The 15,193-nt window shown below is 40.2% G+C and overlaps 1 protein-coding gene across 5 annotated transcripts in view; it reads left to right on the top strand.

The window, feature by feature from the left end:
- Positions 1-15,193, top strand: part of LOC122782151 (Kv channel-interacting protein 2) — a 101,642-nt gene that overhangs the window by 73,990 nt on the left and 12,459 nt on the right. Inside the window, exon 1 of one of the 5 annotated variants that reach the window (XM_044046370.1) lies at positions 3,163-3,737. The exons of the other annotated variants lie outside the window; for them this stretch is intronic. Coding sequence (XP_043902305.1) covers positions 3,629-3,737 — 109 coding nt within the window. The 5' untranslated portion in view covers positions 3,163-3,628. Of the gene's footprint in view, positions 1-3,162; positions 3,738-15,193 lie in introns of those variants that run through there. 5 annotated transcript variants of the gene reach the window in all.

The following is a 15,193-nucleotide window of genomic DNA, read 5'->3' as shown; positions in this document are numbered from 1 at the left end:
CTTGACTGTCGATTGAAGCAGTTTTGTTTGTTGTACGTACAGAAATAAAGCTATTTTCACCATGTCAGAGTCACCGACCTGTTGCAATGTTTTTTTACTCCAGAACTGCAAAGTATGTGTTTGACTTTGAGGAGGAAAAAAAAAGGAGAAGTAAGGACACATCTGCAGGTCCAATTTTCTGTCGTGACAGACAGAATGAGGTGGAAAAACAAAAGGAGAGGGATGTTAGATGGTAATAAAAGAGTAGATGCTTCTCCCCTCTGTGCTCTGCAGATCATTACACACAGGGATCCAACCTCATCACTCTGGCTCTTGACTTTATCCTTCCTGTGTTCCATCATGCTCTCGTTTCTGTCTGACTCTTCGTCCACTTTCCTCTCCTCGGCTGCCATGTCACTTACAACAACCTGTGTTGCTTCCCCCCCTTCCTCTCCTCACACCTCGCTCACTCTCTCCCCTCAAATGACAACTATGATTTTTTTTAAACAACACATCAGGCTCAGGTTTCTCTTTCTCCCTCTTTGGAGAGCATGTGGCTCAGTATTTCTCTGTTTACATTTGCCATATCTGTAATCGGAGCGCGGCTTCAATACACGACGTATACATTACTGCCATAGACTGAGCGTGTGTGTGTGTGTGTGTGTGTGTGTGTGTGTGCGTGTGTGTGTGTGTGTGTGTGTGTGTGTGTGTGTGGGAGAGAGTGAAGTGACGTCACATAGGATTAGGTTTCCCGGCTGTCACCTTGTCTGACTTGCATGTGTGTTTCGAATGTGTTGGTGTACTTATGTGTGGGTAAACATTAGAGTGACCCTCACACAGTGCTGCTGCTGCTGCTGCTGCTGCTGCTGCTGCTGCTGCTGCTGCTGCTGCTGCTGCTGCTGCTTATGACAGGCATCCCCGTAATGAGGCATGCTGCTGTATGGCTCGGTTTAAAAATGAAGCCGCAGAAATGTCAACAAAAAAAAAGTGAAACAGCACAAGTGGATGCAGACGCGGTACATTTGTCAAACTTGTGCTGCCTCATACCTCTCAAAACATCGCCTCTCTCTCTCTCTCTCTCTAAAGAAAAGCGACAGGGAGGGAAGCAGTGGGGAGGAGGATAAGACAAAGAGGGGAGCGTACCTTTTTCCGATTCTGTTATTTTTGTAGCACAAGGCGAAGTGATACCCTCACTGGGAGCCGTGTGCTGGGAGGGGCAGACAGGGTAGTGGCTAACAGTAGCTGCCTGCACCGATTCCTGTTGATGCTTTTAGTATCATAACCTCGGCTGCCTCTTTCAGACAGATACTGTCTCCATGGATGGCAAGGTGAATGCGATCATGCTGGTATTAGCAATTGCTCAAAAGAAAGTCACAAGAAAGTCAAAAATGCATGAAACCTAAGTCATTTTCAGCTGAAAGCCTCAGAAAGTATACTCAAATGAATATGAAGGCTTAGCTTAGTCATCTTCCCCCCACGTTCTATTAAAACTGATTATACCAATCTTTTTTTACTCACAAATTATAGTCTTATTTCAACCTCCCTATGTATCATATCTGCTAGATAAAAACAAAACAGCTAACATAGAATCCATGACTCATAAAAGGTCATTTATTATATAAAGGGACAACAAATTTCCTGTTTTAGGCTCCGTTTTTTTCTTTATTGAAATGAATGCAGTCGCTAAAAGAGGTCAGTCTGTTATTTTCATCATTGTATTGTTTCTGTTACTGTAACATCACTTTAGTTGTTGTTTTTTTATTAAAAATGATTACACAGTCAACAAAGTACTTTCATTTCATTCACTCGTTTTAACGCAGTAATGCCATCGATCATTATTTGGGACACACTGCATTTCCTAATTTCTCATAATGACAAATGAATAATTCAAAATCAACACTACTCAGTAGGTCTATTATTGCACATAAAAAAGTGGTTTTAACATGAAAGTAAGTATAAACTATAACAAATAACTATAAATGATTATATACTCTATTTATCTTTCCTATCTTTTCGTGTTTAACCCGGGGATTCCACTGAAAGCATGTGTTCTATTTTTGCCAGATGACGAGCGGGACAGGAAGTCACCATTTTAGCGTTAAAACATTCTTTTTGTAATCGTTCGGGACCATAATCGTAATTGAAACACAAGTTTTACTACTACTACTCGGGCCTTTATAGTGTCCAACAGTGTCCACGCATTAACGTTGCATTCTGGGACAAACCATGTCCATTATGGGGTCAATTGATTTGTGCACTAAATCTGGTAAACCACAGTGAATAATTTTAGACACATCCCTAAAGTTTTTTTTTGGGTTGTTTTTTTTAACGACACACTTCTTCTTCCGACAGCACCGATAAATTTTAAGAGTGGTTCGTTTGTCGTGAATTACTGCTGTAAAACTCGGGCTGCCATGACGGTGACCAAATGAAACTGTCACACTGAACTGCCTTTAAATGAACTACGTGTACTTGGCTTTCATTATCGCTCTTTTACCCGAGTCATATTCATGTCGACGAACCTGAGGATATTCTCCACCTCCCTCTTCTCCTAACATTTCACAGACACACACTTGGCAGTCACTTTTTCACTATTTACGTTTCGCCTGATTATTGCGTTCAGCTGCTAGTTTTCTGTCTCCTTTCTGACGCCTGTCTCCCCAAATCGTGTGTTTTTTTGCTGCGGGAAGTCAAATCCCTACCGAGCAACTGGCTGCAACACATTTCAGAGGTTAATGAGACATCACATTGATTTTCAGCAGACAGTGAGGCTGCGAAACAGACGCGCCAATGTGCAAACAGTGGATGCGCACGTTTGACAGTGAAAACACACATTTGAGATGGAACTATGAACATAAACATCCTATCCCCTTTAGTTAAATTTGGCTTTAAACACTCAGTTCCAGTTACCAAGGAAACCACATTAGGCAAATCAATGAAGTTAATGTCACCGGAGAGGGAGGGCATACCTCAACTCTCTCTCACCCCCAAAAAAATCACTATGTGTGTGTGTTTGCCTTCTCTCTCTCTCTCTCTCTCTCTCGCTCTCTGTTAATTCTTCTCTCGCTCATTTTCTTGCCGTCTCCCATTTATCCTCTCCCACTCTTTATCTGCTGCATCTCCCTCACTCTCTCACTCTCTCACTCTCTCTCTCTCTCTTCCCCCCCTCACAACGCTCACTTCCTGACAAACGCTGCCAAAGGACTATCAGGCGCAGCACATCCCCGAATTCCATTTCTCAACGCAGGCCTGGAGCAAAAAGGGAACAAGAAGGAAACGTCTTTTAAACTTTTTTGTCAGGTGCTTTTGTCAAGTGTTGCAGCCTGTAGCTTCAGCAGTATGACGTCCAACCAGGAAATAAGGAAGGCTGAATGAGGCCAAAAGAAACAGACGCCAAGCCAAGCCAAGCCAAGCCAACAGCCACCTGTTTCTCTTTTCTGTAGAGCTGATTTGCATCTTTTGATCATTTGGTCCAGAGTCAGAATGCTAGAGTGGATAAAAGTGAGTGAGTGAGTAGGCAGAGGACGACTTTATGCAAGTTCAGTTTCAGTTGAGCCTTGAGGTCCTGTGTTGCTGACTAGATTTAGCCTGGTCCCGCTCGGCTCGGCTCAGTGGCACAGTGCTGTGCAATGACAAACACTGGCATCCCATGATGTTGAGTCTGGATGGTTTGGAGATGATCGCCGTGCTGGTGGTCATGGGTCTCTTCATCAAAGTGCTGGAGCAGTTTGGGATGTTCGAGCCGGTCGGCGGGGAAGGTAATGGATTGTTCTGTGTGTGTGTGTGTGTGTGTTGGTTTGTTGGTTTGACAGAGGGACAGTTATTTTTTGAGATTAGAAACAAACAAACAAACAAACAAACGAGATGTTAAAAGTGGTGCAGGTGAACAAGTGCATGAGCTGATACTTTCAACTACAGTGTCCATTCCCTGTGGTCCTGAGCAGACTGCAGTTCTGTCCTGTCTGAGGATTTGAGTTACCAATGCAACTTTGGGCCATGCAACCCCCCCCACCTCACCCTCTCTCTCTCTCTCTCTCACACACACACACAGTAACTTTAGCTGTATGTGAGGCCTTCCTCTGCCCCTGGGGTGTGTGCTTTTACCCTTTAATCGATAACACTATGGACAGAGTGAGTCTGAGTGCTATGTAGAGGCACTTGTCTCACTGAGGGAATGTCAGCTTTTGTCTTATCGGCCTGTAGCCTGAGTAAGAAGCTGTAGCGCGAGAAGAAATGTAGCTCATTTTCCTTTGTGTTTTTTTCTCTGTAGATAATAAGTAAACGTGCACTGTGGCCAGAGCAAACTCAGTTTAACGACTAAATGAACCGTAGGTAAAGACACTAATAGTTGAAAGAATCCCCAGTTTAAAGATTATGATAATATAGTTTGTCTAAATGATTTTAGGAATGACCTATTTACAACTCTTGACAGTATCTATGTCCTGTAAATGAAAGGTTGATCCAGTCCACATTAGTTACTTCAAACTTGCTTTTCTCTTCTTAACAACAGGAAATATCTTATCTTCATTCTCTTTTTTAGCTAAAGCTGTACAGTGATGCCTGTCTAGTCCCATTTTGAGTCACTGACATCCAGTGTGCTCAAAATAAAAATAAAATACTGCATTGATCAAGAATTGCCACAGTTCGATTCCTCTGGATGTTCCATTACGAGACGCTCTCCATCCCTGATGCACCCGCTGGACTGCGCCCAGTCACAGAGGTTTTGCCAGCAGCTCTCTGTCGTCTCCTTACGCCACAAAACAACCTCTGGTGTTTGTCACAGTGATCTGTACAGACACGCTTGTCCACAGAGTGGTGCATCATTTATAATGCCATTTTCTTCCCCCTGTGATCCTCTTTGGCATATTTTGACCATACGTTATCAAAACGGCAAACTTGGCACGTGCCAACTCCCCTGTGAGTACTTAAGCTAATGAATTTTCTCTTTAACTGAGGAACCACAGTCCAGACGGCAGAACGACTGAATTACTCAGACAATCAGCAGAATCATGTGCTCACTGGAGAATGAACACTCACCAGCCACTTCATTAGGAAGTCCCTCTGCTTGACGGTCGGATGTGTTTTACATTATAACTTTACTTTACATTTGTCCAGGCTGGCCATTATCCAGTGACCCAGAGAACTGCTGCACACTGGATATTTTCTCTTTTCACACACTGTTTTCTGTAAAACATGGAGATTGTTGTGTGAATCCTAGTAGATCAGCAGTTTCTGAAATGCTCGATTTAAATCACCTTTCCTCCCCTTTCTTTATGACGCTGGTTTGAACAAATACATGCCTTCATACACTGAGCTGCTGAATGTGAATGGCTGATTAGATTTTTGGGTCAACACTCAACGAGCCGATGAACAGGTGTACTTAATAAAGTGAGCAGCGCATACATGGAAATCAGTGTTGTAATGCAAATACTTTGTTACTCTACTTGAGTACAAAATTCACGTATCAGTACTTTACTTTGTTATTTGTATGTCTAGCAACTTTTACTTTTACTCTACTACATTTCCCCTAACCATCTTTGTTACTCGTTACTACCAAATAAAATCAGAAGAAGAAGAGTTGGCATTATGGTCTGTATTTATATAGAGCTTTTATAGTCTCAAAGAGACTTTTTTAATACTTTTACTTCTAAAAGAAAAATACTTTTGATACTTAAGTACAGTAAATGTCATTTTAAGAATTTTACTTAAGTGGTAATTTAAAAAGTAATTTTCTGGTAACATACTTGTACTTTCACTGACATATCCCTTTAAGGTACTTTATACAAGACTGATGAAAATCCATATCTATCCTGTATACTATATTTACAATGTTATGTTATTGGTCAACTGATCAATTTCTGTCCTGTGTGATTTAGTAGTCTGTCTTTCTCTGTCTTCCTCACTTTGGCCTTCAGGCATTATTTATTCTGCTTGATCGCTCTACTTCACTGTAAGAGTGGAGTCTTGTGTTGGCTGCTTGCGTGGCGGTGTGTCTCTGATTTATTTCGCACTTAGGATATTGATCTGCTGGCACACGTGGGTGACTTCAGCAATTAATAGTTACTGGTTATGTTTAAGGACTAATGTCTTACTGGAATGACAATAATAATTCAAACGGCCGGTTTTGAAAGCGAGTTAGATAGAGAGTTAAATATATTCATTGTGTTTGAAGTATTATATGACAGACTAGCACTGAGTGATTTTCTGGTGAGACAGAGTGAGACAAATAAAATGAAGAGACTGTGAGACTCTCATTACTTTAATGAGCTGTGTTGCTGACCCTGTGCTGATCACACATACACACACACACACTAACCTTTTTTATAGCTATTTACACCAACCTTAACCATAACAATGAAGTCTCAAACCTTAACCCTAACCTTCACCATGACCAGTTTATGTCTAAACCTAACCACAATTCAAATCTTAGACCAGGTTTTGGACTCCATGAGGACTACTGGTCCTGACAAGGTCAGTGAGCAGTCTTGTATAAAGTACCTATCTTACCAGAAAATTACTTTAGGAGGAGTTGATGTCACTTTTTTACAAAATTACTTAAGTAAAGGTCTTTAAAGTGTATGACATTTACTGTACTTAAGTATCAAAAGTCATATCCTGCTCAGTGGTAGGGCGAGTTGTTTTTCAACTGGAAGGTTGTGGGTTCAGTTCCTGGCTCTGCCAGTCTATATGTGTCCTTGAACAAGACACTTAACCCCATGTTACAGTGTGTGAATGGGAATGAAAGATGTGTGAATGACAAAACTGTAGTGTAAAGCAGCTCATCAAGACTTAAAGCTCTGTATAAATACAGACCATAATACCTACTCTTCTTCTGATTTTATTTGGTAGTAACGAGTAACAAAGATAGTTAGGGGAAATGTAGTGGAGTAAAAGTAAAAGTTGCTAGAAATACAAATAAAGTAAAGTACAGATAAGTGAACGTAAGTACAGTAACGTATTTGTACTTTGTTACATTACAAGACTGCTAAAGAGGTAACAAATACAAGTACACACATACATATGTATATGTATATATATATATATATATATATATATATATATATATGCATATATATGTATATCAAAGTCAGCTCAGCTGGCTGTGTGTGATGGTGGAGGTGTATTTGTGTGAAGGTACTGGTAGTTTACAAGGCTCGGATAGATTTAAAGCTGATGGCTAATGGTTCGAGTGTGGTCTTTACAAGATTAGGAGGTGGAGATGGAAGAGTTGTATACTGGGATGCTGTGGCCTATAAGCTGGATGGCTGCATGCCTGGAACAAAAACCAACAACACAGCGGTTTTCCTGCGTGTTCCTCTTCCTCTCTAAAAACATTACCTGGATGCAATTTGTTGAAACCTCTGTCTGGGCATTTTCTGATAACAGATACACCACTTAATTTTCTTTTTTTTTGCTTTTGTCACTGAGATGTACCTCTTGTTGTATCTCAGTGGATGTCTTGTTACTAATTAGTTGCTTGCAGTGGCCACTGTGTGTGCTGCAGTCAGCTGTCTGTTGTTTGATATGCTCCCACTGTTGGACGAGGATCTGGGTGTCAGGGGTTTCTTTCAGCACAACACTTTAATACTGCAATGTCTCTTCTTTATTTCAACCGATTAGGCAGCAGATGTGAACCACATGTCCGACCAGTCTGCAGAATCTCGTCTTTCACTTTTCACAGTGTTAAACAAGTTTTACTTTGCATTTTCAGTTCGATCCATATTCATTTCCTGTGTACTGGAAGAACATCCATCTATCCATCTTCTACCGCTTTATGCTCCACATGACAAACAACCATCCACTCTCACACCTGTGGACAACTTAGAGTGTCCAATTTACCTAATCCCCATATTGCATGTTTTTGGACTGTGGGAGGAACCCAGAGAACATGCAGACTCCATGTAGAAAGACCCTTTTTCTGAGTGCTAACCACTAAACCAACGGTGTGGCCCTGGAAGAACATGATTCTTGTTATTTACTTGTGATTATTTTATGTCAGAGAGGAATGCTGTGTTTATGTGGATTTATCTCTGCTGCGCCACCTGTCGAGCTGTTGATGATGCGTCACGTTTTCCATAATGTCAGTCTGTCAGTCAACAAGCCCTTTGCTTCAGATGTTTGCCGGTCTTAACAACTCTTCCCTGAGCCGCAGTAGCAAGTTCACTTTTCATTTATTTTTCACCTTTTAAGTGAAATATCTCATCATGTATACAAGGTCACAGTCACAGTGTGAACAGATTGATTCTGATCTTAAGTTGAAATACATTTCCAGATTTATAATGACTAATTGCAAAAACTGTAGAAAATGTGTCGTAACGTAATTTTGCTGTATATATGCACTTTCTGTGCATATATACAGCACTTTGTATGAGAGTGTGTGTGTGTGTGTGTGTGAGAGAGGGAATGAGACATTGAGATATTATGACGTTGAGCGATAAGTGCAGGTAAATTGCTTAGCGGTCAGTGCAGGACCCATTTATGTCCAAGCACAAACATTCCCTCCCTCTTTCGGAGGCACCTCCATATACCCTTGTTGTAATTGCCCTTCAATAGATCGACAAGCTAATGGACAATTCAGTGTGTGTGACAGAGAGAGTGTGCATCAGGTATTACTCATGTTGTGGGGACCTAAATCTGTTCACATGGTCACATTATGGTCTTCATGAGATAAATGATTACATTTTTAGGTGAAGACATGTTGTATGGATAGGATGAAGTAGGGTTATTGTCAAGATTAGAGTAAGTCTCCAGGAAATGAATAGTCTTAAGTCCATATAATGTCCTCTGACAGTCGACAGTGTCTTGACTTTGAGACAACATGTCACCTATAAGCTTTCTTTTCTAAGAATAGGCTCTTTAAAGTTATTTTTTTGTCCCACCTACGAGGCAAATATGTCTCTACACACGGGGACGGACTTACGTACAGTATACGATGTGGATTCTATCAGGACAGCAATACTGTATGTGGCAAACTTAATCAGCAGTCATGAATCTGCAGGGAGAGTGGAGGAGACTGTCCTCGTTGCCCTTGACTTTCTCTCTCTGCCCCTCTGATAATAAGTAGCCAGCTTGAGGATGAGTTCTGGGGACACGGGAGGATCAGACGGGATATTTATTACACAACTCCTCAGCCATATCTTTCTCTCTATGTCTCTGTCTTTCCCTAGTTGTCTCTAACCCCCTCACCCCCATATGACAGTGTGTGTGTGTAAGAAAGAGAGAGAGAGAGAATGGCAGGTGCTTTGCGGATAACAAGACAGCATTAGTTGAGGTTCTTCCTCTGACACACGTCTGCAGGAAGATGATAATATTGAGAATAAACTACTGAATTCACACACACACACACACACACACACACAGGTGTCCTTGAAAATATCCCTTTTTAGAGTCGAGTCATTTGCATGATCATAGCTTTGAGCTCATGACTGAAGACCTTTTCCCGAATGCAGCCTTACTCATTGCAGTATTTCGGGGGTTTGTGTTTAAAAGTGATTCAGCAGTTTGAAGGAGCACAACTGATTATTTGATGCAATACTTGGCTCTAGATTTGATGGAATCTAAGCAGCAGCAACATCCCCCAAGCAAATCGCACACTGGGTTATCATTTAGAAATGAAGGCTTAAAAGCAAACGTGAAAGTAATCTTAAATAATCCTGATTATAGAGAGCTTCAGTGGGTAAATCAGCCCCACAAACCCAACAATATGGAATGCAGAGCAACCAGGAAAGCATCTGAAATGATGCCTTGCATCAACAAGGCTGTGCTATATATATATACTATAGGAACACCTGTTCACCAGAGTGGCATTTTTATTCACTGTTTGTATAGAAATTATGGATATTTAACATTTTACAGCAAGTTTGCACAAGTGCACTTTGCATTACTGTAGTTACGTGACATTTTGCGCCATCAGAACATTTCCAACAGTTACTGAAAGCTGAGCCGTTGAGAGAAGAGAGTGGGGAATACACCTGTGCATAGTTTCCATGTTTTGGTCTGTTCTTGCACTTTGAGAGACTCAAAATTTTTTATTGTAAACATGTTCTGTACTGTACATATTTCAAATTTAACATGCATCTGCTGTTCGTGTACAACTGCAGTGTTTTGCTAAATGAGCCTTTTTGTTTTTCTTCATTTACACACAGTATTTAAACATGCAGAAAACTGAAAATAACTGCCAGATGTGGGAAGTTATTCCCTAAACAAAAAAAAAAGAGTTAACAATAAATTGCATCTAGACATTGCCTCTTGTTTCTTCTTTCCCTGTGGTGCCTGCCATGGTCAGGGTGAAGATAACGCGAGTAAAGCTGCTACAGTACGTGTCATCATTGACAAGCATAATGTGGATGAAGAATGTCATGTTTTCCAAAGGGATTGGGTCATTTGCGGTTTTTTTTCTTACAGTGATGAGAAATACCAATTTCGGTGTAATTACGGCTGAAAATATGCAGTTCAATTGTTGGAGGAGGAATGTGCTCGGTATGAAGTGAAGCGGAGTTTGTTTGCCGAACAAGGCTGCTGGTGTTACTCATGCGTGTTTGGCTGTGAGCGAACTAAGAGCCAAGGAGCTGAAACATTGCACAGAGCGACCGTGTGTGCATTTTTTTCTTCACCCCCGGAAAAAAGAAGTTTGCTCTGACATCTGAATGTGATGAGAGTCTTGAAACCTCTGCAGGCATTTGATGATGACGATAGGATTTCGGTTCATTGAAACATACTGCAGCCTATGGCACAGTATCTTTAATTATTTAGAGTTGCACACCAAATCTAAATTAGGACACAGGATGTGGTCTGTATTTGTGAAAGGTGATATGTTGCTGATTGAGGAGAGAGTTATTTTTGACTGTATAATAATGCTTTTGGTTTATTAAATATACACGGATTATTTGATTGAGGAGTGCAAGAGAATACCTGTTTTGTTAGTGTGGGAACAAACTAAAAATGGCAAATTCTTCACTACGAACTATGTGCTGAACACTCTACCTTTTCTCTGGTAGTAAATCATTTTGTGATGACTTACTGATGTTTCCTTTAAAAAAAGAAAATTACCTGATTGAAAAGGACTCGATTCAGTCAAAACCAACCAATCCAAATCCTGAAAACCAGGTTCAAGCGGCGTCATCTCAGTGTCAGTGTCAAACTCCCCACCAAAGAAGAAGCTTGGGATGAGTTAGTGTGATGTACATTGTGTATCCAGTAACTGAGATAAAAGTTAAAATAGCCATTGATGGGCAAAAGAGTTCACCCTCTCTGCTCATTCACAGTGCAGCAACAATTGATTTTGCAGCACTCGGCAAAAAAAAAACCAATCCAGCAATTTACATAACTAACATGTAGATAAAACAAAAAATAAATAAATACGTCAGAGAGGTTGTTCAGTTTCTGTAGCCAGAGTCAAAATATGTCGACCTGCATCCACAGAGAAACATCATCATAATGTATTGTTTACTTTTTGAATGATGCTGCTCTCAAACGAACAGCCAGTGAAAGTAATAGAGTTTGTGCCATTTAACGTATAAGTAGTGGAAAATAGTTTTCAGAAATGTCCGAGCTTGGTAAATAAGATTTGTATTTTAATGTGTCTAAGAGGCTGCATATGTATGTACTTTGAGTTTTCAATCACTTCACTTTCCAGCTGCTCACTTAATAATGTTGAATGAAAATCTGGGTAAAGTTTCATTTGTCTTGATGATTAAAAAGTGCTGCCTGCTCACTCCTCCATCACTCTCTCTAAAACATTTATGTTAGTGGCTTTTATTACTACGGCAACAGAGGAAGGAAGGCTTTAGGCTGCTGGGCGTCCATTTGATCTTCATTTACAGCTGGATGCAAATAAACATTAGGGATCATATTCCTGTGGCTCCTGCCAGTTGCTTTGAGTTGTTTTTCCTCCTTATAACTTCAGGATTGTGTCGTCTTTTGTTGCAATGTTGTTATTTCTAGTTTGGCTTCAGTCAACTCAGTTGATGGGGCAATCATTTCCTCTTTAGACTGTTGTGGCCTTTTTAGCAACAACTATGTCGACAGATGAAACCAGACCTTTGGACAGATGACATTCAAACCCCGTCGGCTGCTTGGAATTGTTTTGTTGTTGTTTTTTTTTTCTTTCTGTGTTTTAATCGACCTATTCAGGATGTTTACCTGACTCAGCTCCCGGCAGCAAACGGCACATCAGTGTGTTCATGATGTGATGGAAATAAGTTTAGGGAATTGTTGTGAGATGTCTGCTTTATAATACTCAAAAAAAGCAGAGTGCTAAAAATAAAGCTTTAATGCTGTTTTGGTCTTGTGATCCTTCATTACCCTCCCACTGGTCGCCGGGTCTCTGGAGCTGAATTTAAATGAAGGCCAATGACAAAGACAATACCTTGAGGTGAACAGTGCTGTTGCATGTGGTGTTTGTAATCTTACCCCACACTGCCCTCTTCAGGTGGAAAGGTTAATTGCTGTAATGATAAAAGTCTGTAACTGTAACATGTGGCTATTGAATACTTTTATCCACAAATGATGTGTCAATTATCAACTATACTTAAGATAAGATAAGATACACTTTATTCATCCCTCATCACAGCAGTAAAAACAGTAAAGAGAGACAGCATTAGACACAAAACAAGCAAGGGATTAAAGCGAGTTAGTGATTAACTATCCTAGTGCAAAAATGTGATTTAAAAAAAATACTTACACTGTTTTTAAAGTGTACTTTAAATAGTACACATTCATGTTTTCCCATGCACTGTCTCATACTAAAGCACCTACAGTCACTGTATTATTAACAAAAACAAAACAATTCATCTTAATTTCATTGTACATTTTCATTGTTTCCTCCCAAAAAAACAAAAAGCAAATCCTCTCTTTCTCCTGGATGTTGTATGCAGTCATTAGCAGCTCTCTGTGGTTTTTCCTGAAAGGACTCAGTGCCACAAGAATAAATCTGTGTTTTGTTTTGTTTTGTTGTTTTTTTTTTGGTCCCACATGGCAGTATTAAAAATATCCTCAATAGCTAATGATCTATGCAAATGGTGATCTTCTGTCTCTTATCTAATTGGAAGCACACCAGCCAATTTTGAGCACCATTTGTCAATGACCTCCTCTGTGTCTTCTTCACTGCGCACGCGCGCACACACACACACACACACACACACACACACACACCCCTCTGTGAGACATTTTAATCAGTTTGGAGAGGAATAATTGCCCAGGTAGACGTCTAAATATGGAGGTATTTCAATTACTTTGTGTGTCTGGCTTAAGGCAAACTATGTCTCACAGAGACTAATCAACTAAACCTGATTAACCTAACATTGTATTATATTCTGTGTGTGTGTGCACGTTGTGTCTACACTACACTACACTATGTCTACAAGCGTCACAGCAAATGAACGGCCATCCATACTCTATATTTACATCCACAGGGACAGATTACAGATGCCTATGATGTACATTCTATTTTACCGTTTGAGAGCCTTATTGTATTTTCACATAATGTGGAAATGCATCTTTACCGTCTTTGCTGCCACTGCGCGACTAAAAAAGGACTCTTTGATCTTATCTTATCTTAGATTACACCTCTTTATATAATGTATACACTGCCTGTGAACATGCATGGCAAATATGATCTGTGGTTTTTGTCACACGTGAGACCTTTTGAACGTGACGAGTAGAGCTCCAGGGGGAAAAGGGAGCATCTGAGAAAGTTTCCGAGCTCTTTGGTATGCTCTCCACCGGTCAGCCATGCAGTTTCACTCTCAGTGTCCAGCCTTGGGCACAGACCGCGCAGAGTCCATACGGGTTATCTGATTTGCATTGAAGTAAGGTATGTGCATGTAGTTATGGGTTACGCTCTTGTTTTTTTATTTAACTTCCCCAGTGTTACAAATTTGGCGATGACATGCTATAAATAATCGAGTCTAGTCGAGGCTTTGAAGAGATCATTTTAACTTTGCTAATGTTATAGCTCTGGGAAAGGAAGTCAGTGGCTACTGGAATTGCAAATATACACTTTAAAATCATTAAGATGTTTCCCAACCACTTTGAAAAGTGAGATACAAGTAGTTAGCTAATTTCTCTTTTTTTATGTATTGTCTCAAACTCTTTAATTTGTCCACCATGTGCAGACAGCCTTTAGAGGGCCAGTGTCTAACAATTCGGTAGAGTTTAAATGACCAATAAGTGTATTTTCTATGTTCTTTATGCAACATCTTTTACTGTGTTGCCATGTTTCTACAGCAGCCCATTAACCCAATGTTTAAAACAAAGAAGAAGAAGAAGAAGATGGGGGGGAACTGAATTGTGAAAAGTGTTCATGTTCATTCTGGAAACACTTTGGTTTCACTCTGCAGTCTCATCTCTTGTAATTCTTATGCACTGGACCTTAAACTCAGTCAAAACCACCGCTGTAGCTTGAGTAAAGTCTCACAAAGCCTCTGGTGTTGCTCTCGCCTGTTGTTTGTTGATTGTTGACGATCAAATTTCTTGCATATGTACACTGACAAATTGTCCCTGAAATACTGTGGCGATAAAGTATACGTATAATTTCTTCAGCTGAAATGATCATGGTTTCACAGATGTCTCTATGTCATATTTGAAATAGTGCATACAATCTGTGCGGTAAAATCAAAAAGTTTAGAAAAATTAAGATCATACTTTATCCCTGTAACCTCGATCTTACATTTCTGTCATGTTATATTCCAGGTACTGTGATTAATTTGGCGAGAGATGTGACAGAAAGCTTCGACCAGCCTTAATCTTCCCCACTTTCATCTTTTCATTCAACTACAAACTGGCTCTGGGAATTTATGGAGCTGAATTTATCACCGCATTTACAAATTTATGTAGCCTGTTTCATGCTCGTAATGTAACACAATGCTTGATGCAGATTAGGAATCTCTATGAGCAGCAAAGTAGTTCATATTTAATCCTAATTTATCTCCGGATTCATCATCATTAAGTCCTCTTTTTAATAATGCCGGATGATTTCACGTCTTTAGTCTTAAATCGACGCTCTCGTGTTAAATGACAGTGACTGATCGCGTACCTTGAGTGGCCATGGTCTATTTTCTGACTTCAAACATGAACTCAGTCTGCGACCTCAAAAAAATCATTGCTGTTGTCATCGTGTGTACCAAAGAACATAAGTCTGTATCTGATTGAGTGCAGGTTATTTAGTCTCACAAGGCTGCTCTAAGATGCATGCTCCCTGAGGCTCTGCGGCGAT

Source organism: Solea senegalensis, linkage group LG15 (genome assembly GCF_019176455.1).
Source record: "Solea senegalensis isolate Sse05_10M linkage group LG15, IFAPA_SoseM_1, whole genome shotgun sequence".
Classification (NCBI taxonomy): Eukaryota; Metazoa; Chordata; class Actinopteri; order Pleuronectiformes; family Soleidae; genus Solea; species Solea senegalensis.
Note: the sequence above shows the minus strand (reverse complement) of the source record. Positions and strands in the feature narration are given on the sequence as shown.